This window comes from Calidris pugnax, unplaced genomic scaffold (genome assembly GCF_001431845.1).
Source record: "Calidris pugnax isolate Ruff unplaced genomic scaffold, ASM143184v1 scaffold24, whole genome shotgun sequence".
Taxonomy (NCBI): Eukaryota; Metazoa; Chordata; class Aves; order Charadriiformes; family Scolopacidae; genus Calidris; species Calidris pugnax.
In genome coordinates, this window is record NW_015090922.1 from 20,953,519 (window position 1) to 20,977,593 (window position 24,075).

A 24,075-nucleotide genomic window follows, 5' to 3' on the forward strand; every position below is an offset into this window, starting at 1 on the left:
CAGAAATAATTTCTGCTAATATCGTCTTTTCTGTCTTTGCCGAGATTTCCAGAGTTTTCACTTATTCAGCATTCTTTCTTAAATTCAAAGAGATTTTTGCTGTAATTCTCACAACACAGTAACTAGCTTGGTTCCTTTATCTCGTGACTGTTGGGATAGTAAGACCAAAGACTGCCTCACTCATTACCAGCAGTAGTTTTAGCCTTGTTGTTCAAAGAACTGAGGATGACTAGTATACAATCTAATCTCTCTGACTACACCCAAATAGGACACTTGAATCCATTGACTAATTTTAACCAGAAGAACAGAGATCTTAAAGAAACTGAGTCTCAACTGATTTCCTGAAAATAGACAGCTGAATAGAAGAGGCAGACCCTGTCAACACTTTCACTGACGAAGTTGTTGTCAATTCTTTATCAACCAACAGAAAATACACTTGAGGGAAAAGCCTCTAGATTTCTCCAGTCAATAAGAAAACCTCTAAACCTACATCCCAAAGTCATGAAATGGATTCACAGGAAAAATTGTCTCTGTTAGCTGCAATGTTCCTGTAATTACTTGTTTCCTCAATGTGTACATTCAATTTTTGTTGTCTCCTTTAATAAGGCAACTAATAGCATCAAATCAAGATGTGTGGTAGAAAGCTCTGGAACCCCTGTCCTACAGGCAATACATACATGTAATCCTGAGCTTGAGTGACTCGGAAGAGACCAAACCAATATTTTGACTTGCAATATGCCAATGGACAGCAGCTGTAACATGGGCATTATGTTCAATTTACAGCTGGCCAAAGAGGCGAGGTTCCAAATCTCAATTTGCTACAGTCCACCTAGTCATGTATACAGGTGTGCTGTGGTCTTATCCTATTTTATAATCACATCACAGGGATGCATATATACAAGCCCAACTGGCAGTTATCTACCCAACATTAAATTATTTTGCAATAAACAAATACTTCAATATTTCAACCCATTTTCTTGTGAGTTTTTATTCCATGAGCAATGAAAACTAAAATGGTCTGTATTCATTCATAATTGTAAGGAAAAGCCATTCATCAGTTGAATAGTTTGCTCTCAAGGTTAAGAAAACACCAACTCTGAGCAGGTGGTGGAGAACTCTACAGACAGGGTAAATCACAGCTGGAATTTTAAGGCTGCTGGGGCAGCACTGTTACAGTACATCTTGTAACAGGAAAGCAGTAATCAGAATAAAAAGTTTGCCACTGAACTTCCAGGTGTTTAGGAAAAAGTCTTGTTACTATGGATTTATGATCTCTTTGAGTGAAGGTTAGTTTGATGGTGTTAAGAACAGAGGGAAAAACAACTGGTGGTGCATATAATTTTCTGCTATAGACAGTGCAACTACATCAATTCATCTTTCTCTCTCCGCAAGCCAAGATAGAGACACTATAAATCAGAATTCTTATGTCAAGGTTTAAAGGAAACAAGAAATATGCAAAACAGTAAATCAACATGAGGTTGCCTATACTATAGTTGGCAGTCACAACTATACTAGAAGTCAGAAGATTAATGCTGTCCATTTTTATTTCCACTACCCTAAGAGTAAAACACAGGATTAAACACCAGGAGTCTTTGGTAACAGGTGCTGAGGGATTACTGCATATGCTGCTAGCAATTTTTCTCAATGTACATGTCAGGTGCAGGGAAAGGCAGTGCCAAGGGAAGGAAATAGCCTCAGTTCCTTTAAAGTTTTCCTAAATTAGTGGGGAGATGTTCATGTAACAAGTACTCTGGCACCCTAAAAGCCCTCTTAGAAACTGGAAGGCCAAACTTATCCTTAATTAACCTCCTCCTGTGCTATCTATTGAAATTAGCAGGAAATCACTAGATGTGGTAAGAAGTAGAAAAGAAATTGCCTCTGTTCTAGCATAGTGGATTTAGAAAGCAGCAAAGTTCAGCTTCCATACACATAGGTACTTTTGCACTGAATGCTCAAAATCACACAGGAGAATTAGGAATACGTATTCATGAAAAATTGCCTCCTTCCTTAGTAAACCAGTAAAATAACAAGTGCCTCAGTTCCATATGACCAGCATCCAACATTCTACCCCACAATGCAAAGCATTTATTGGTACACAACATCTAAGACGTGAGAGTCACAGCAAGAATTGGGCCAGCACAGTCACTTACAGGTCTCAAGCTTTTTATCTGTAATAGCAGCAATCAGCGAGGTACAAATAGAGAAAGCAAACCTTCAGCTATGGCAACATCTCAGAAACATCAGACAAAGGCCATTGCCAATTACTGAAGACAGAAAGTGTCTTAGTTACTTCCTTCTGCCTTAACAGAGGCTACATAACACTTAGAGCTTCTACAAAGCATGTACATTGCATGAAGTAGATTAAGTAGGTGTCTGCATTAATCAGTTATTGGCTAGCATCTGAGAAATGGACAGTGTTTGCTAACTAGCTAACAGAGACCCTAGTTACCATAAATTTTCAGAGTTGCAATTAAGAAAATAAGCAGGCAGGAAAAAAAGAGAGAAAAGCACATATAAATGTAATCCCAGATGAATTTTTTAAATTTAAAAATTGAACCTGATTATATATAAAAAAAAAGTAGTGCAAACAAATTCACATGTTTGCGTACGTAAAGTAGAAATGAAAATGATGCAAAGAACTCACACATTTACAGAAACAAAAAGCTGTAACTAAACACCACAAGTTCTTATATAAATCAGAAAAACTTTAATATTCTGTTTTTCAGGCAATATATATTACAAATAATTAATATAATGAATTATACTTACAAGACAAAACATACCATTTTAAAATAATTTCTTAAGCAGAAAAACTTCCATGGTATGCGTCTTTTGCTTTACAAAACCAGATATTCATGAAACAAAATTGGAGATTACATCACAGAGAAACAACATATTACCACAAAACTTTCCAAAGAAAAAGGGAGGAAAGCAGAGCTTTGAAAATTATCAAGATTTCTCAAGGCTGTGAAAGGCACAGGGAACTCCAAGTCTTGATGACCATTTCAATAACGACTTTATTCAGTGATTGACATTACCATCAATACAAAGCATACTGTATGCGGGGCAAGTGCAGCTCAGAAAACACTTACCTTGCGCAGTGCAGAGAAGCAGGTGTAGCATATTTCAATACCAACATAACATCAAAGTAACATACCTTTTGTGGATTGGAATTTTAATTTCTCTGTTCAACAGTCAAATTGTTCCTGCATGGTAATCTTTTACTTTAAATGGCTCTAAATAATTAATTTTAAAACATACTTAGTCCTGAAAACTATATTTTTTAATTTAAGGTAAACACCCCTGTACATCTGAAGTGGATTACTTTGATACTAGAATCTTGAGGAGGATTTACATCATTTTTACCAGTTATGTGCTTTGAGGCTAAGCAGATGGCACACCCCTGCAACTATAGTATTCTAGGATAATCTAAGGGCAATTCTAGCTTATTGCTTTTTATAGCTCTGTGGATCACTCCTAAAATCCTGTTTAAAAAATTAAGGTCCATTATCTGTATTTTAAGATGTAAATGAAAGCAATTAATCTGCAGCCAAGATATAGTGGATCTAATTGGCATGAAGGTCCAAATTATATCTGTTTACAGCCCAATGCCAAATTAAATATATCAAGACTAGATCTCTGACCTAGGTCTAAAAATGCATACACTTTCTTCAGTTTTTGTTTAAGTAACAGCAGCATGCAAATACCCAAAGGTTTCAGACACATACCCACACAATTCCTGTTAGAAATTGACCTAGTCTGGAATCCTGTTACTAAACTTTTTTGTAATCAAAAGATATGAACTGATTCAAAAAAAAGTGCCATGGGGAATGTGTCAGCTTTGAAAAAAAAATAAAACCCATCACTGGAAATTGTTTGAGAACCAAGATAGAACTACCATGCAAAATTAGAGACCCTTCAAATACTTTTGTTTTCCTTCATCTAGGTGTGCCACCTAAGTCCTGATTTTTTTTTTATTGCATATCAGATTATTGCTTCTACCACTAGGCCCTGGTTATTCCTGCATGTAGCTCACGCAGCCTTTCCTGACAGGACATTTTTATTTTGTTTACATTGAAGCACAGGAAAAGAGCATTCTTTATGTCCCACCTGCAAGCCTTCTTTGGCTTCAGGAGAGTCAAGATTCCCTTTTGATTGACATTTACTTTATACACATGAAATAACACCAGTAACAGGATATAGAAATGGCCTGTCAGTTAGGGCTCTCACAGCAATGGGGAGCACAGAAAACCAGTGACTATGAACATAGATCTCCTACATTTCTAATGCATGTCGAACAAGTAGGAAAAAAAAATCAGCCCCTGAAGTTGTGCACTCAAACCTAAGTGCCCATTTCAAATACTTGTTTCACAGTCTTTCAGGTTGACTGAGATCATTGTGATTGAAATTTCCCCCACTAGCCAGCCCCAAGACAGGCTTTGAAGAGAGAAATATTTATGAAAATGATTTACAGATGTTTTAAAGCTTGCTGCCAGCATTCCTACTGAAAGACTGTCTGTGGATCTTTTATCCTAATGTCCTTGTTTTTACATATTTCTTATGCAGTATATGATAAGGATAAGGGAAAAGAGTAGAAATTCTGATCGGAGTTGTTAAAATATAGTTCTTAAAAATGTCTGAGAGACTGACCACAATTTAACTGTTAAATTTAATTGGTTGAGCTCATGAAAGAAAATCCTGTTAGGTTCAGCATAGTTTAGACAGCAAGAAACCAAAGTATGTTTTCACCTAAGTCTCAGAAAATAATTTTCTCTTAGGCATGTTGAGGACTAAGAGGACTTCTCAAGCAGTGCCTAAAGCAGGGAACGACTGAATGGCTTGAAAAAGCAGTTGGGTCCACCACTCTTCAGCATGAAGAAACGTCACCCTCTGAGTCATCTGCAGTTCAGACCATTTAAAAACATTCAAAACTTCAATAGAACTTTCTCTGGAAAGGCACAGAACTCAGGACAAGCAGCTTTCACTCTCTAATAGTGTTCATAGGCGCTTTCCTGAGAAATCTCTGAGGCCTCGGCGGCACCAACACCCTGGGTGTGCCTGCACAGCCTGCTGTGCACCTGCACAAGTTACGGGAGTATCAAGAGGAGATTCCTGACCTGGCTCCACATCTGCTAGTGTAATGCTTCAGCTACACCAGGCACAGCTGGACTAATAGCACAAATAAGTCTTTCTCCCATTGAACTTCCCAGGCCAAAGCTGGGCTGTGTGCTACAGGAATACCCACTCCAACCCATTTCCTTCTATACTAGCTGTTTCTTTCCTGGTTTTGCTGCACGTATTCTAATAAAACCTTTGTTGCAATACTAGGAAAAGTCCATTTTTGTGAACTTCCACCAGATCTCTAAAATCTTCAAACCAGGAGCTTAAAATGGTGTGATTAAATTAAAACAATATACAGTCTTTAAGGAAAAGCCCTGGGTCTTCTTTGATTCTAAGCCTTTGGGCTTTAAAAATTTTCCCCATAAGTAGAAAGATTGCGCAGACTAGAGCCTTACTTTAAATTTCAACAAAAGTCACATAGTATTGCAACTATAAGAAAAAAACAGCAAACACCAAAATTTGTGTGATGAGATGAGAGTTTACCATGTGTGTGCAAAAACAGTGAGGCATAAGATTCTGGGGTCTCTGGAGTGCTAAGTCATCCAAACAGCACAACAGCTTTAACAAGAGGGCCCCACAGATAGTATTCTCATATAAGCTATGTAGTTCATGCAGTATGTACCAGAATATTTAAAAATATTCAAAAAAGGATTCTCAGGAGTGGAAGGGAAATCCATGGAGCATTCAGCAGCATTTTGAACACAAGATTCTCAATACCCTTTGGCAGTAAGGCACTGCCTCACCTCCTCCTCCACTAGCTGCCAAACCACACAGGGATGGGGAATGAGTGGGAAAGGGTCACCAGCAGTTTTTCCAAGAATGGAGGTAACTATAACTAGAGCTTACCCCATGCTGAGTAGCTACATGTCAGTTACATATGAAGCAAAGCTAAGGTTTTCTATTCTTATTTTATTTCAAAAGAATAAGTTTTTTAAAAATCTGGACATTTCTTCATTTCATTTAAAAAACATGCCTTGCTACATCTACAACAGTAGCATTGTGTGGCCCTGCTTAGTGTTTAAGCTGTATAAAGAAATGGAAAATGATCCCTAGAACAGATTTTTCAGGCTACTTTCAACATTACCTATTTTCACATTAGGCTCAATTAATACAGATATGACTATATCAGACTGAGGTGGGCTTTTGTTCAAGATATGCTGTTACAATTCCTGACCAGCAACAGGAAACAACTTTCAAGTCTACCATTTAAAACGATCTCCTACTCAAACATTTTTGTGTTTTTTGAGTTCCAAAGTGAAATGGACTTTTATGCTTCCCCTTTGTCCTGGTGCAATAGAAGTTTCTCCTCTCCAAGAAAGCAAGTTTACTGTGACAGGGCAAACAAGGAACAGTACCAAGATCCCAAAAACCTTTAAGCGTTGGAGGGACAACTGAAAGGCTTTGGTTCAGTTGTGACTTCTAGTTCCCGCACTGTGCTATCACCCTTGGAGAGACTGTTGAAATTCTACAGCCCAGTCACAAGAGAGAAGTTTTATTCAGAACGGCAGGTTTATTCATGGAGTAGTCAGGCCAAAGCTGAGGTCAGAGTCCCAGAAGCTTTCTTCATGTAGAAACTAGCATAGATAGAAGCAAGGTTGAGTACAACGCCCCTTTACATGCTAGAGCTTCACAGAAACATCAGGAAGACAAGAGACATGTTCTCTCTCAGTTCTTAGGCCCCATCAGCACTGGCACATACTTCTCCCTTAGCTGGAGGTTGCACACTCTAACATTGTCCTTGGAGGACACAAGAGGCTAGTACACTTTAGACTGCAATGGCCCAAAAATGCAGTGTTTCTTATGACAAAGATCCAAAATGGCAGCAAAAGCCAACTCATGTACGTATCCTAACGTGCTCCGCAAATTATTCTTTTTGTGCAAAGAATCTTACCATTACTTCACATTCTCTAAATGAAATATTTTCATCACAAATAGGTACTAGTAAGAAGGAAGATGATGCTAAATTAGCAAGGATTGGAGGCCATCTGAGACAAAAAATGAATGATAGCCCTGAACAGAAAGGTAAATTTGGTACTTGTCATTAGAAGTGAAATCAATTAAATTCAGTTTCTGTGTCAGAATCACCATGAGAAATTAATTATTCATATCTGTATCATCTAATATTTATAAGCCCACCAGCAGAGCACTTTGGACAGTTTTCAATATTTGTTCCTTTAAAACATTCACCTACTGTCTCATGGGAATCCTGACATATAAGTTCTCTTGCAGCGAAATCATGACAAATGACAGTTCACAGAAGCCCCTTTAGCTGGCTTGGAAACCTATCAGCTATAGATCATGAAACTTAACAGTCAAGTATTGAAACAACTGGTAAGTCTCCTGGCTTTTCAAAAGATTGAGAGTCAATATGGCCTTCAGACACTTCTCTGACGCTCAATGCTGGCTTTAGGCTAGTCAAGTGATCACTGTTGGACTAGAAGTGCCCGAGAACAGAAAAATTACGAGCTCCCAGTATTCCACTACTGATGTTCCTCACATAACTACAACCAAAAGTTCCCATGGATGCTTTGACATTTCCTCCAGACTACAGCATTTAAGTTAATTAGGTTTTTTTCCTGATGATGGATGAGTTTTATATCTGAGCTTCATATGAGTATTGCTTTGCTTGTTAGGGAATTTAGAGTGAAATACTGTAGCACATTATTCAAATTTCAAAAGAATATTCTCTACTCTTCTACTTCAAACTTCAGCTTCACATTAGCAAATGTCCGTGGCTGTGTAATAATTTCTTACTTACTGACCATGAAAGCATCATGTGTAACACAAGTTCAAAAAGAACAGGCAAAGCTGGTAGTCACGACTCCATATGTCACTTAAAATTAGAAAAAGTAATTAGAAAAAGAATTCATGAGCCTGGCAAAAATGACTTTCATATTGTAAAGATTGCACCCTCTTGATTAGTTTGACAATTGCTGCCTTCTACTTCGTATTGTATAATACACATGTATGTGGATTCATACACTTCTAATCCCAACTTTACAAAAATGCGAACAGACACAAAGATGGAAACCAAAATTAATGAGATCCACGTTTTGAAAACAAGTTGTGGATTTTCTTGTTAAAAGGTCAAGCATTTAACAACTGACTTGGATTTGCTGCTTGAACTGTCAGCAGATGAAATAACTCAAAATCCAGAACAAAACTGACTTATATACATGATATTAATCTAATTATGCTATAGTCCAAACTAAACCAGGCATTTTTGTCTTGATGAATACAGTTTAAAAATAAACAGCCTAAACATGAGAACTCTGCTGGGCCAAGCATACCCAAGAATTCACACCATCAGCTAGAAACTAACAAAGTTCTACTTAAAATGCTGTGATTTACATTAGGGATTTTGAGTAAATTTAATTAGTTTCCTACATTTCAGCAGAGTCTATTAAGAGCAAATGAATTCTCTCAGCATAAAACAGTGAAACAATGAAGAACAAATGAGTTGAACCATCTTCATAAACTAATACATGCTAAAATATGTGCTAATCCCAATCTGCACTCCAGTTAGATATTACCATATGAGTACATTCAGCACTTTTAATTTAAACTGCCTGCAGTTAAAAAAGGGCAGCAAATCAAGACCACTGTCATCATTCACATTTGCTACTGCAGCATCACATCTGTAAAGAAAAAGTGGCAGAGCTGCCCCAAACAATGTTCTCTGAGTCTTCTAAAATGCTACTCTTAATCCTTTTACATGATTCAGTTACTGTGTGACACCAATTGAACATATGCAGTCTTCACGTTCGTGAGAAAACAGGAGATGAATGTCTTCTTACCAATTTACAGAGTCCAACAACTTAATAAGCTTTTCATTTACCTTTAAAATAAAATACAATCATGTGGAATTACTAATAGTTGCTTCTCTAAAGAACAGAAAGTTAATGTGAATATGCTTGAAATATTCATTCAGAAGTTCACTCCATAATTTGAAATTCAGATCTCTCACTTGATTGGATTGGAAGTGCTGAAGAATTAGCTTATTCTCTTGTTGTTTCATTACTTCCACAACACTTCCCAAGCCAATATTCTAATTATTGAAAAACATTAAAAGACAAAGATTATTTCAACTTCTACGTACAGAGTCAAGTGGGCTAAAAAGATTATGTTCTTCAAATGGCATATTTCTGCACAGAAAAATATTTCAGTTGTTGATAATGGATATTTTGCTTATTAGCTGCTATGCCCATTTAACAAGTTTTACTAACAAATTAATAAAGATAGCCATAAGATTTTTAAGCGAAACTTTATCTCGAGATTTTTTGAAATGGCTGAATATTGAACAGAAAGGATGTTCTGAAGCTAAATTTAGACCACCCTCGGATCAATTCAACAGCATGAAAAGAACAGAAACTAAAATCAGTAACCTTAAGTTCTCAGTCTAGAAGTGGAAATATTGATAATTTCCTGAAATGGAAGTAAAATTCAATAAGGAAGCCTGAAAGTTGCCTGCAAAACAGAACTATCCACCTCCAGTTGGCTGTATAATTAATTGCCTATCTCAGAAAATTACTTGGATAGACCCTTCTCATTCAAGGATACACCCTTCTAAAAATGTCACTAAATCACGTATTTTTCTGGGAATGCAATCACATTTGAAACCAAATCAAGAGTTAAAAAGATATTTTGTAGTACAGTGTAGAAGTATTATCCCCATCTTACATACAAATGCATGCAAATGAATTAAACAACATTTTCATGGTAATTCAGCAAGTTTGTGATAGACATCTATATCCATGTTTCAACATATGTGCTGTAGTCTGTGAGCTCCACTTCTTCACTACAGAATCATCTCCTTTGAAAGAGATTACATTTCCAGAGAAGGAAAATCTAAGAAATCTCTCTTACCTGGCAAAAAATGATGCTGCGACCGAGGTGCCTGTGGATACTTCACTGGCAACGTATGTGCTCTGGGAAGCAGGGAAGCTGTACAAGGAAGGTTTATCTGCGTTGTAGCGGTTCAATGCTGCTTCAGTCAGGCCCTCTCGATTAGTCTCTGTCATAAGCTGCGATATCTGAAGACAGAAAAAAACAAAAGTGTCATCAGCTAAAGCCCACTAGCTGACCGCTCCTCATCCAGAAGTGCCTCTGGGTTGCAGATGGACTAAGAGAGGTATTTCATTCACTATGTCTTTACTGCTCTGTGAAAAATTTTATTGCTCTGTCATGATAATCTACAGTACTCTGGCTCAGCTCTAACCTTGTCTGCATTAAAACTAATAGGATAAATCCATCCCGTCACTAGAAATGTCAATAATGCCTATGGCTTTCTGTCCATATGGAAAAGAAAGTAAACTATAATCCTTGCTTGGTTTTGCCTCAGGATACAAGACAGACAACTTAGATGTGTAAGATATTTATATTTTACTTCAGGAAAAAAAAAAATACATTTGTTTGCCTTTGTAAAATAAGTGTATTAAGCACTAGTGTTTTAAGCACTTTTGTTGACCTTTCTCCAGAAAAGCCAACAAACGGGATAGGAAGGAGTCCCTTGGGATCCTAGACTATTTATCATCTCTGTAAAATTAGGATCATTACCACTCACTTTCATTGGCTTTCTTAAAAGGTTTAAACATCCCATAGTTTCATTCTTCTGATGGCCCATTTAACATTTTTTTCCCCTGTTAGGAAGCATCATCTCAGCTTTTCATTGCCTGGGAAAAGAAATGGAGTTCAACCAGACCTGACCCAGCTCTCCTCAAATTAAGTTAAAGATCTTTATCAACTTAAAAGAACACTGGGTCAGCCCTATTGAAGTACCTTCTCAAAATTTATTTCAGCTTCTTAACTATTACTTCTGCATGAATTTACAATACTACGATGTCATCTATTGTACTATATGCAATTCCTACCACAACTTCCCTTTCCTCCTCTGCTCATTTCAACCACAAATAATTTTTGTTCTCTAATGCGCATCACAAAACTGCAACATATGCCTAAAAAGAACCCTCCCAAACTATGAGTAGTGATCATCCAAGGCATTGCTTCCTTCCCCCTGCAAAAAGTTTGCAAGAATCAGTCTCTCACCTGTTCAATTTCAGTTCTCATGCCTACCTTTACCACCACAGTACCAGAACATCTTTGTGAGGCATATCAAGAAAAGTATTTGTGATTATCCTGTAGTTAATTTTCTGCTCAGACAATCTTTGAGTAGTTAAACATTTCAGTTATTAAAGGCAAAGTTGAAGAACTGTGATTTGTATTTGGGAGGGGAAAAGACATGTGATATGGCAACATTTTTTACACTGCCAATCCACCTCTGTTTCTGTTATAGAGAATTGTTACCATTCTACTGCAGCTAGGAAGATAATCTAAGAGTTTATCCTTATTTTACATAAATTTTAGGCCAATCAGCTGTAGCACTTCAAGAACAAGAATGCTAAACTAGCCACTATATTTTACGAGGAACCAGTAAACTTGCTGAAAATACCCCTATCGTCAGTCATACACTGAGCCTTTCTAATTTACTGATTCACTATATTGAATGAGCAGTGCTCTCAGAAGGCTATAGCTGAAATCCTGGATTTAAATAATCTCATGCTACTGTTAAACATATGAATTTAGGCTTGCTGCCAGAATACCTCCCTACATTTCCAGCGAGCAAGCAAATAGACTTTTGTTCTTCAGTGTTTTGCTAACCTATGTCCACTGGGACATCCAATACACTTGAATTCACTAAACAATAATTTTCTCAAATGTTCCATAAATTTTGCTAACTCAGCTATTTATATTTGCAGCACAAGATTTTGCCCTATCCCCTCAAATTGTCCTGAAACCAATTTTATCCCCTACCATGTCTGAAACTGCTAAGCACATAGATTTAAAAGCTTTCCCTTCAGAGCAGAGAACACTTATAAACCTAACCTCTTAGTCTATCCAATTCATATACCTGTAATCAGGGATGGACCATCATTAATCAATTGCCATTGCTCACTGTCAGCAGGAAGTGCTACTCACTTCCACAGCAACCTGACAGCATCTAAGCTGACAAGTTAACTTATCTCAACTGCAATCATTATCTCCCCATCTTCTGCCAAATAAAGATTTGCAGCTCCAAATATGAATTACCATAGCCAGTACGGCACATTTCTGTTGGTGTCATCTGCAAGTTGTAAAGTTGCAAAATAGTGAGGCTTGAGAGAAGCATTTCAGCCAGCTGCAAAACAGGAAGAGTTTGCATGTCTGTATGTTTGGGACACCCAGAAAACGTCCATCATGATGTGGGCTCAAAAGCAGTAACTAAATGGTTTCTGTGATTATAAAGACTTTCAGGTGATTCATGCCCATATCCACAGGTCCTATTAATGTGAACAGCACAGAGAAAACAGAGCAATAAAAAGCCTCAAACTGACTGTGGACATTTCCTAAAAGGTATTATTCTCAAGCTTCCTCAACAGCTGATTAGATGCTTGGTTCATGAGCTTTTGAATAAGTAGTTCTTAAATAAAAGCACTCCAAAATAATCAAATACTCACCAGAGAGACATGAGATTCTTTTAGAAAGATATAAATATAAGCCATTCCCTCTCACCTATGTACTCAGAGAGAAATAGATATTAGTCAAGAAATGGAATGTTAATGCTTTTTAATAAAGGAGGATGAAGATCCTATAAAGTCTGTATTTAGGTCATGGCTTTCTTATAGTAAAATCCAAAGGAACTTAATCAGAAGCTGGAAATAATCAAACATATATACAAATTCAGCATTTGTGGAGAACTGCACTAACCATAGGACAGAGACAGAAGAGAGATAAATAATAATAATTTTGGGAATTGCATATACTATGGACAAATGCAGAATGGGGTTGTTTCTACATAAATGTAGGTTTTCAGTAGTACTGCTATTTTATCATGTGTCCTCCACAACAGTGGAAGTACTACAGGGATAGTCAGCTGCTCAAGTTGCAAAACATCTGTATGGTACTGACCACCAGAGCTTGCTAGAGAGGTAGCAGCTCTCCCTGTTCATTCACACAACTTGCTTTGTTGCGGAAAACAGGAAGCTACTGTTAACATTGACATATTATCTGTGAAAAGCAGCATTCCAGTGTAAACAGCCATGTTAGAGAACCCTCCCAGAGCTGCCCAGGATAGACACTCATAATGGGGTGTGTTGGGCTTGTTGAGCACCTTCTCAGTCCTAAGGGTCCAGCACCACTGCCTGGTTTCCCCACTCATGCCAGCCCACTTCCTGGGCAAAAATCCATTTCTCAGCATGAGCTCTCTCAGAACTAAACTCCCAAATGCCCATGTCCTTGAGCTCCATTGATTTACTCTTTGCCTCAGCAGAGACACTTCTTAGTTGGTAGTGTATTACAAGGATACTGAAATGGGAACATACTTTGTTTTACTTAAATGCAAGACATGGACAGATTAAGACAAAATAAGAACTGGCCTAAGCCACAGTCCAGTATTTCCTAATCTAACAGTTTCCAGTTTTAGCACTTGCTTACTTTGTCTGCCAAAGTGGGATTTTTCAACAACAAAATGTCTCCAGAAGCAATGAAAGCTGAAATATTTGCCTGAATTTCAAACATTTTACTGTTCCTTATCTGGGAAGCCTGCAACACCACTTGATGTTATACAGTTCAAAGCCCACAAAAGTACCTTGTAATACTGCAACACTCAAAACCTCAATCAGAACTAGTTCAAGCAAAACCTGATCTTCTGCTTGAGGTTTCCTTAATAAGAGGACAACCAACTAGAACTTTAAGTACAGAATTTTCCCTTTGGTCATACAGACAGTACAGATGAAGGGCAAAGACATTGCTATGAGAAATTCTGGGCCAGGCTGGGAGTCTTTTTTGTGTCTGATACTTATCAGAGTACTGTTTACACTCGACAAATTTGTACATCTGGGGCAATCCATGTGCTGAGTACCTGACTAGACACATGCAAACAATATTGGACTAATCAGTCCTCAGTTATTCCCAGAGTTCAATACATATACATAAAGTAGTGGGCAGAAAGAAATACAGATAATTTATATATCCAGAGGCTACTGACTTCGAGTCACCATTTCCTTGTTTTCCCTCACAGATTGGAGGGTGTAGAATTAATCTAAACTATTATCATAGAATGGTTAGAGTTGGAAGGAACCTTAAAGATCATCTAGTTCCAACCTCCCCGCCGTGGGCAGGGACACCTCCCACTAGAGCAGGTTGCTCAAAGCCCCATCCAGCCTGGCCTTGAACGCTACCAGGGATGTGGCATCCACAGCTTTTCTGGGCAACCTGTTCTAGTGCCTCACCACCCTCACAGTAAAGAATTTCTTTCTGGTATCTAATCTAAGTCTACCCTCTTCCTATTTAAAAACATTACCCCTTGTCCTGTCCCTACGCTTCCTGATAAAGAGTCCCTCCCCAGCTCTCTTCAGATACTGGAAGGCTGCTATAAGGTCTACCTGGAGTCTTCTCCAGGCTGAACAACCCCAGGTCTCTCAGCCTGTCCTCATAGGAGAGGCACTCCATCCCTCTGATCATCTTCATGGCCCTAATATACCAAACTGAAGAGTGGGCTTTGGAGGTAATCTTTCCATCTCATTCACTTTGTCCTCTAGTCACAGTACCAAATTATCCCTGTCTCCTCTGACATCGCTCGCTGAAGTTCACACATAAACAAACTTGAGTGAATGCATCCAGGATATATCAAGCATTTAAGGAAAAATACTCATAGAACAGACATTTCCAAAGCTCTTAGAGAAATTATTTTTTCCCCATCCCAGTTCAAAAGGTGTAGTTGAAAAATCACACTTTGAACATGAACATTAACAAACTCAGTCTCTTTTTCTTGCCTTCCTGCCCCCCCAATAATGTACACTTGGCAATTACAGTTCACATAAGTCTGTCTCTTCGGTGTCACTGTTTCTCTCACCAGATATCATTTCGGGATTTAATGGGGAAAAGAAGAATAGATTCCTTGATTCTCTTTCCCTTCTCTTTTGTGAGTACCCATATAGCATATATATGAGGTTTAAGATTAGTTAATAGGATATATTTTGATAAAATCCTTTATTGAATTGTTGGCAGCACATCACTGCCTGAGTAAGCAACAAAAAGACAAAGCATGGAACAATGCAACCTTTCATGCCTCAATAAAAACCGTTTAAGTGCACATGCAACAAGACAGATGTCCCTCCCAAGGCCCCATTTTTTTTCTCCTGTCTCATGAAAGCAAGGCATCTATTAACCTCCTCTTTCACTGCTTTCTGACAGTATACAGCAAGAGCTGGAGATAAGTCATGATTTAAATTCTCTACTTCATAGGAAAAAGATGGCCCTGCAGTTAAACCACAGGTGTCAGCCAGGCTAGGTTCTCTTCCAATTCCAGTTAAAGAGTCACTCTGTCTATAAGACTTGACATCATCCAGAATGAGGTTAATTACATTTACATAAGGGCATCTTACAGCCAAGCTCATTAATGTTTCTAAAGCTTCTAACTGAGGATTCCCAGCTGAAATTATTGTACAAATCGAAGTTAGCATTTATGAAAGATGTGAAACATCCTTCGATCTGGAAGTAGTGAAGCATTCAGGAACAACCCCAAAATCTAATTAATGTCAATGACTGATGAATGAACTGGATGCATAGAAATGTATGAAATGTATGCATGCCAGAAGTCAAATTCAAGATAGAAATCTGTGTCCAAAATCACTACAAAGCAATCCTCAGTGCCCAGAGCTCCTAATCTCAGGAGAGAAGCTCACTAGCAAGAAACCGAAGGTAGAAAGCTCTCTTTCATAAACACTCTGGGTTATGAATGACTTCTTTGGCAATCTGCTCTTGATTCAGTGCAGCACTGAATTTTCTGCCCAATAAATACTGCTGAAATTACTTCCAGGTTTATTTTACACAGCAAATGTCTACATTAACCAAGAAAAAGGTTCTTCTTAGACACCCCCTTTAAAAGATGAGTTGAGGAAAGCTCCAACAGTTACCTCTCTCAAAGCTTTAGCACACCAAAACCATCATGAATTCTTCGAAACCTGCTTAGAACACAATCTTAGGAGCTTCAAGTTTTCTATTACACACAATCAGGTATTCTGGTTCTTCGAAAAGATTAATCTTTTACCTTCTGTCCTACTGCTTTTGGCTCATCCCAGTTTACTCTCAGTCATAATAAGATAAAATTATTCTTCCTCTTTGGCTCAAGAAGCATGGTTTCTGGTCTATGGGAGTGATGAAACAAGCACTAGGAGAGGCATTTCACAGTACATCATTCACATGTGTCTTTCTTCTAACACACGTATATAGAATATCAAATCTTTTCCAAGAACCAAGCGACCCTGTTTTTCCTGGGCTTGAGCTACTCCTACTAACTCTTACAGGTTGAGGCAAGAACTCTAATTTAAAATTAATTTTGAAAACTCAAATAATTCTTCCACTTTCTTTAGCATATAAGAGCTTATTATCTGATGTGACAGTGTGGTGGATTGCAGAACAAGATAAAAATCTCAAGTCTTCAGTAAACCACCAGCTTCCTAGCCACTACAAATTTCTGTGGAAATACAGTAACTTGCCCAGAGGAAGCAGCATCAGAAAACAAGCAGGGCTGGAGGTGACAGAAGGTTAAGGAAGGAAATACTGGAGTTCTACTTCATCTAGAGAAGACATTTCTCAACAAGGGAATATATCGATAAGTAGTATGTCCTCTTCCTACAATTTGGCTATTTTATCTGACTTCATCTGTTTTGCCTAACATGGAAGTTCTATGTAGTAACAAAAAAGTGCAGCATAAATTTATGTATGGTAGCATTTAAAGGACAGTGTCACAGCTAGGACCCACTGTGCTCAGTGCCAAAGAGAAAAAAGGAGAAACATAGATAATTTGACATTTACTATATTTCAATTTCATAATTTTAGGGTGTTGTTGGGAGAGGTTAGCAAGTGAAAATAGGAAAGAGAAATACTTAACAAGTTTCAATTAGCATTGTCGAATACAGCTTCAAATGCTTTGAGGTAAATCTGGTAGAGAGTTTACTTAACTACCAGTAAACTGCAGTGAGATTTTGGGGGCAGAGTGGTAGAGGAATCTTGTGCTGCCTACACTAGTATCAAATTAATTTTAACGCATCCTTCACAGGGCAAAAAGGAACAATTACACCATTCAATCAGAACAACTTGAAAGTGGTGACGATTTGCTAAGTCAGTCATTTTTAATATACCATGGAGTACCAAGGACATACTCCACATCTGTCACGAATCTCTCACAACAGAGGTGACATTTAAGGAATTATTCAGGACAAAATCCACCTTTAGAAAAAATAATTTTGAAACCGTTGCAAGTTCCTGTAGCTAAGGGCACTGGCATAGTCTTACAGCATCTTGCCATTTGATTATGACCTTTTTCTCTCATAGCAGAATACTAAGCTGCTATAGCTTGAGATCACTGCAACTGCTGACACAGACACTGTGTGAGCAAGACAGCAATTCCTAATAGTCCTTTCCTGTCAAAAGAATGTGTTCTATGAAGAACACACTGAAAAAGGACATGCATAACGCCTGTTGCATTCAGTCTCTTTCTTGAATGTAGACATACCAAATACTGCTTAGCAAAGGCAACTCACTATTCATTGTGAATACTGACACCCTGGAGAGGGTCCTTGGCTAAGCTTTGCTCCTGTTTGATTCAAATTTACACACAAAATCTGAAATATTGATCTAGCAGAAGGGGTTACCATAACGGCACGGATTTTGTGTCTAGAGACAAAACAGTGCACCTTGGAAAGAGTGAGGTTTTTCAAAGAGAGAATCACTGAGATGGCAAGAATGCTGATTATGTTTTGCATTTAACAAGGAAGAGTCAGAGTGTATTTAACAAAATCTACTTTTACTTAAACATTACGTAGTTACCATGACAGCACCGAGAGCTTAATTGCAACCTCCAGCTTCCTACAGTCCAAAAGAAAGATGACCTTTGCCTGTTGCAACCACCTCCCATGTTCCTCTATATAAAAGATAGCTTTTTAACACAGATCCGCTGCACTCCTTAGCACAGATTAAATCCCTGTTTGCACAGACATGGGCACATCCTCCCATCAAAATTGCTATGATACAGTTAGTTCCATCTCACACTCAAGAGCCCGTGCCATTAAATGAAATATTTTGCAACAAATCACCGAATGTCTTAAGATCAGCTACTTCGAGGCTGATCAGACAACCAAATAATGAAAGATTTCTCTACTGCAGGACATTTTCCTCTGATTCTTCTTCCTAAGAGTTCTGCCTTACAAGAGTATAATTGAATTTTTTTATTCATTCTGTATTGTCCACTGTAAATAATGACACTGTTTTCTCAACCATCCAGTATTCTCTCTCTTTCGACTCATGCATTCAGTGCACGTTCTTGCCCTAGCTTTTGAACTGAAAAGCAAGGCAAAACAAACAAATAAAACTAAAACACACAGTGCAACAGTACTGCCTGTAAATCTGTGAGTTACTTCTTGAGTGCACGCTCCTAAAAAACAATACTGAATGAGAATTGCATTGACAACAATGAAAACTTTATTATAAAACAGGAAATCTGAACTATTAAGCCTATAACAATGGTTCATTAGCTTGATCAGCAAATTCCCATACAGACCATAACATAGTAAATATAAGCTGATGCACATTCCCAAGCAACATCCACCACTGAGACATGAGAGATATAGGCTCATTTTGATCTGGCTTAGCAATGAATTCACTTTCCTCAGTTTGCCAGTGCCCTCCCGAACTCAGTAATTCAGGGAACGAATAGTTAGTATTCTATCTACATCAAAAGGAAACAGTATATTGAGTCTGAAATAGTATTGACCAAGCCTGCTTCTCTCTTGCTTACTTTATACTGGTATATTTAATAAGTAGAAAAGCAAACAGAGGAAATAAAATTAGAGGAGGGGAAATTACATGATCTGAAGCATTCAGGACAGCAAATACCTACCTTGAGTGAACACAATCCTTGTACAGAAGTTACAGATTCTAGTCTGCAGTGCTCCTATAGTCTGAGTGACATAGCTTGCAAATTTTATTTATTGACTATCACTTCATTATCAAACTATTTTCAGAAAGGCAAGGCCTCTACATTGTTACAAAAACACAATAACTATCATAACCTACCTTCCTCAATACCCTCAGTGTGTTCTGATGTCCATTCAGGATCATGCCAGCCTCTTCTATTCCTCCCCAAGGAACCCATGGGCAGGACAGCCATCCTGGGATGTAAATCTGCTCACTCTCCATACCCCAGAGCTCCCCCAGTGAAGCAGACTCCCCAACAGGCAGACCTCTGCAATGCTGTGAGTTACTCCTTGTGAGTAAAGTAGTAAAGCACCATCAGCTAGACCCAAATACACTTCTCATTCATGAAGCTCCACCAGCCAAGTCTCTGCGGACAAAACAGCAATGCAAGGTTTCCCAGCTGCCATATTTCCAAATGAAAAACAGGAACCAGCAGATAGCAAAGAGAGGTTCTGGTCTCGCTTCTGTGTCTCTAGGCATTTCAGCAATGCAAAAAGATACTGTGCAGCAACAATAAAACTGCTTCATTTCTCATCAAGAGGACCACACTAACATGGCAATCTGTGGGAAGGCTGAGGTTGTCTCTAGCTTTCAAAAGTTTCTTAAATCTGTTTTATTAAAGTTATTAATTCTCTTAATTACCTGTATATCCTGCTGCTGAATTATAGACCTGTGCAGCTGGAAATTAATTGGATCTTTTTCTACTATGACTTATTTGCTATCAGATTAGCAACATTTTACAAGAGAAAGGGACTTTCTTGTGTTTGGCTCAAAGTTTTTTTCATACATCCAGATTCAGCAACCGTACTGTAATCCCTTGTTCCATTAGCTGCCAGGCTAATTGTGCTAAAACAACTAGTGCAACAACGAAGAGTGTGTGCCGACCATGAAAGATGAGCACATCTGACTTCTTCCTCTCTGTACACGAGGCAGCAGCTAAATGAAGTGACTGCACTTTTGAAGCTGAGGCACAAGACTCTCTAGTTCACTATGTGCAGGAGCAATACAGTTGTTATGAAAATAAACTTTCATTTCTCTGGTCAGTTACTAACCTGCCAGCAATGTCAAGACATCATAAGAAGTTCAAATCTTACTGTAGCTGTTTCCCTATCACAAACAGCAATCTGTAAGCCATTGACCTTTCACTTGTCAGTTGACAAGAACAGCTCTAGAAGCTACCAGAGTGTGTCAGCATGCGGGCTTAACTTAAATGGCATTATTGACCCAGAAAGCAACCCCTTTCTATAGCTAGCAAGAAAGTGAGCAATAAAAAAACATTAGTTTTTCCACACATAGGTGCATGAACTGGATCGTTAGTCTTTATTTAAAAGACATATGATCAAGTTCTACTATGAAAACATGAGGAGAAAGAACTACTTCATTTCCAGGATGAACAAAAATCTGGCAGGCTTAGAGATTCCTGCAATGATTATTGCGTAAGAATGTGGCATAACAAATTCAACCCACACACATAATCACCTCATGGTCTGACCTTTTTGGCAGGCAGGACCAGCACATCTCTGGTGGGTCTCCTACCCAGCTGCTCATGAAAAGATGCATGGGTTTGACCCCCAAGGATCTATCAAATGCCTTGAATCTATTTAGAAACTGCTACCATTCCAGTTGCTTCCCCGTCAGAAAGAAATACTGAGTAATAGCTTTTCAATAAACTGCTGCCAAAGATTTAGTTATATTAGTGCTGGCAGAAACCACAATAATACAAGTTGTTTTCTCTCACTGTTAAGTCATAAGACTATCAGTAACGTGCCTTATAAAGTGAGGAACCAGGACTTGAATCTTGCATGAGGCATGAACAAACATAAAAGACCTGCTTGCAGAGAAAAGTGAACCCATTTAGAAGCCTGGCGTATTTTCGACCAAGCAATATAGAAGCCTGGGAAATTTGACAGAGATCGAGAAATCTCTCAACTCATCAAATATTTTAAGTTTGAAGATTCCGTAGTATTCTCTTCCATACACTTTCCTAAATCGTCTTCACACAGAAGTACATTTTTTAAAACTGATTAAATGACTTAACCTCTGATGCCAATGATTACTAATACTGCTTACTCGGCTTTCTCTTTTGCTGCCTCAATGAAATACTAAAAATTTAACTTCTGAAAGGACTCTGAGTAGAGTCTTGTATATCCTGATTCATCCTTCAGTGGAATAAAACTTAAGGAGCACATTTGAATGCTTTGTTAAATTTGTATCTGTCAAGACAGGTTTAAATCTCCAAGTACTCTCTGCTCTTCTGAAAATCCACTAATACGTGTGGGCAGCAAAGAAAGCTTTAAAAAATAAATACTGTGTTCAGATCTTATTGTCTAGTTATTAAGTTGATGAGTTCCTTCCCTCCATTTCAAGTTTAGCTTAACCAATGCTACAACACATGTTCCAGTGTATTACCTGCATTCCAGTAAGATCTCTTATCTTAAAAAGAGCATTTTCTCTCATTCATGAAGAAGCAAGCATCTTTAGCGCTTTGACTTGATTCTACAGGAAGCATTTAGAACTGCAAAGTACCCAGCCTGCCGCATGAAATTTAGTTCTTAACATGTTGATATCAGCTTGAATGCTCACAATGAAATTAATATCACTGAATTCACACATATTCAGGGGAACCATTTAACTCATCATTTGTAATGCTGTATAGGAGCCAGTTTGCCTTCCGAATGCAGACATCATTTGAGGTTATGAGGGCTCAGCCACAGAAATAAGTTCCCGTTCTGAATCATAACAGCTGTCCACATATACACATGTAGCCTCTGGCAAATGCAAGGCAATAATGATTTCTCTTATAGTCACTTTTCCAGAACTAAGTCAAGGAAACCAAGTCAAATTATCTTGAATCAGCTCTGAACTATGAACACATATTCACAGTTACCATGTATTAGTAAGCCTGCTAAGAAGTTATCAAGCTGACTACGTGTCTGAGTCCTAACACTTAGATTGGGCTAGGGTAGCCAAAATAGAAGCCATTATGCAAAGCTGAATACAGATCTGCTCAAAAGTTACACCGTATGTTCAGAAGGGTTCACTGGGGGTAAATGTAAATGTGGGATATTGGCGATTACTTGGCCAAAAAATGCACTGAATACATGCAGAAGTGAAAACAAAAGTACCAACAGAGCAGTGGGGCAGGAAAGACACTTTTAGGGGCCTGAATTCCACCTCGAAAAGCCCCAGAACTGTGAGCCTTGCACTTGCCTAGGAAATGCTCTAATTTCATTCTTACAAGGAATGTTGATAAATTCTTCAGAAGTCAACAGCATATCCTTTCAATACAAATACTTTGCAAGACCTCAACACCAGCCAACCTCTCAAGTCAAAAAGCATAATATCATGTTAATCTTTTCCCAAAGGGAAACAGCATTTAGCCTCAACTTCCACGCTATAAAATTCCACCTTTACAGTGAATTGCACAAACCATGACCTAATCCACCATCTCACAATGTAACAGTCATGCTGAAATGTGTTGTTTTTTGGCTTTGTGTAGCTACCTCTCCCTTTTCTGTCCCTGCTATCAATAGTCCCTTGCAGGTGTTCCTTCTCCATGGTACCAACATGGAGATATAGCAATAGCTAATTTCGCAGCGCTAATAGAAGCTGACATGAATTAGTCTCATTTCCAGGGAAGTCAGTATGCAGTTGCTAAAGGAGGGGGGGGGGGGGGGGGAAAAACCCAAAAAAAAAAAACCCCCCCCAGGGAGTCCCACAAAAACAATGGCAGATTGGGACAGAATATTTGTTGATTAATACTTTTTTGACCAAAAAACCCTTCTGTGTCCACAAAAGTACTGCTAGATGGGGAGGGGGGGGGGGGGGGGGGGGGGGGGGGGGGAAGAAACCCAAACAAAAAAAACCACCCACAGGCAGTTCTGCAGAAACTATGCACCAGCAGAAGTGACCTCTCTGTAAATTTAACAAGGTGGTCTTTCTAACCTCTGTCACAATACACAAACACTTGTCTGTCTTTCACGTTAATAATACATTTATCCTGGTGAGGTTTTAAAATTATTTTATGACAGCAACAACTATCATTTTTAACAAGAATACATGAAGAGAATGCAAAAGGTACCAGAAGAGCCCTCAAATGAAACCACCAGCTGGACAGAAACAGTTCCTTCTGGCCCTGAAAGTGAATGCTTTTGAGGCATAGGTTTGATTGCCTTATTGCCTTAGTTTGCATAGCTACAGCTGTTATCACTAGTCATAAAAATCACTCAAGTATAAGCATTTGACTTGGAGGCTACTTCCTGCAGTGAATTCTATCAGCTGATGAGGTGCCAGGTTATGCTATGTTGTCTTCTGTTTGCTCTAGATTTACTGCCCTCTCAGCTAATGTAAGCAAAAAGAGGAGGAGCAGATCCTCAATTAAACACCAAATTAAGTTCTGCTGGTGTATAGTGTAAACTGTTAAGGAACTGTGCCTCTCTGTGTTCTGGTCACCTTTCAATGGCACAGCAAAGAGGTTGACTTGTGAGCATCAGGCTACGGTACTCTGCTGAATAGGATGGATATTTCTTGCACAGCACTAAACATTTTCTCAGATTTTTACATATACTCCTACTGTACTTCTACTTTCCAAGATAAATGTGGTTTTGCATCATATCTTCTATCATGTTTTCAATCAAAATTGTTTCAGTTGACCATTATTCAATCTGCAAATCTTGAAGGGATCCAAGCCAAGCATAGTTTTCCAGGAGCTAGACAAACATCACATTAACTGAAGCTGACCGAGCATTTAATTCAAGTGCACACAATGATCTTTCCCCAATATATGTAATCTGCATTTTGGTCTGCAGGAACCATCATAATCCATCTTCACTATGACAGTTTTACAGTATGAAGATCATACTCCCACTTTTCACATCAGGGCCCTTGTACATTGAGAACTTAAAGCATACTGACTGGCCATTCGCAGCCTGAACTTTGTGC

At 38.4% G+C, this 24,075-nt stretch overlaps 1 protein-coding gene across 1 annotated transcript in view; it reads right to left on the minus strand.

Moving 5' to 3' along the window:
* KIF26B (kinesin family member 26B) overlaps positions 1-24,075 on the minus strand; it is a 293,196-nt gene that overhangs the window by 169,250 nt on the left and 99,871 nt on the right. The window contains exon 4 of the mRNA XM_014951158.1: positions 9,988-10,154. Coding sequence (XP_014806644.1) covers positions 9,988-10,154 — 167 coding nt within the window. The remainder of the gene's footprint in view (positions 1-9,987; positions 10,155-24,075) is intronic.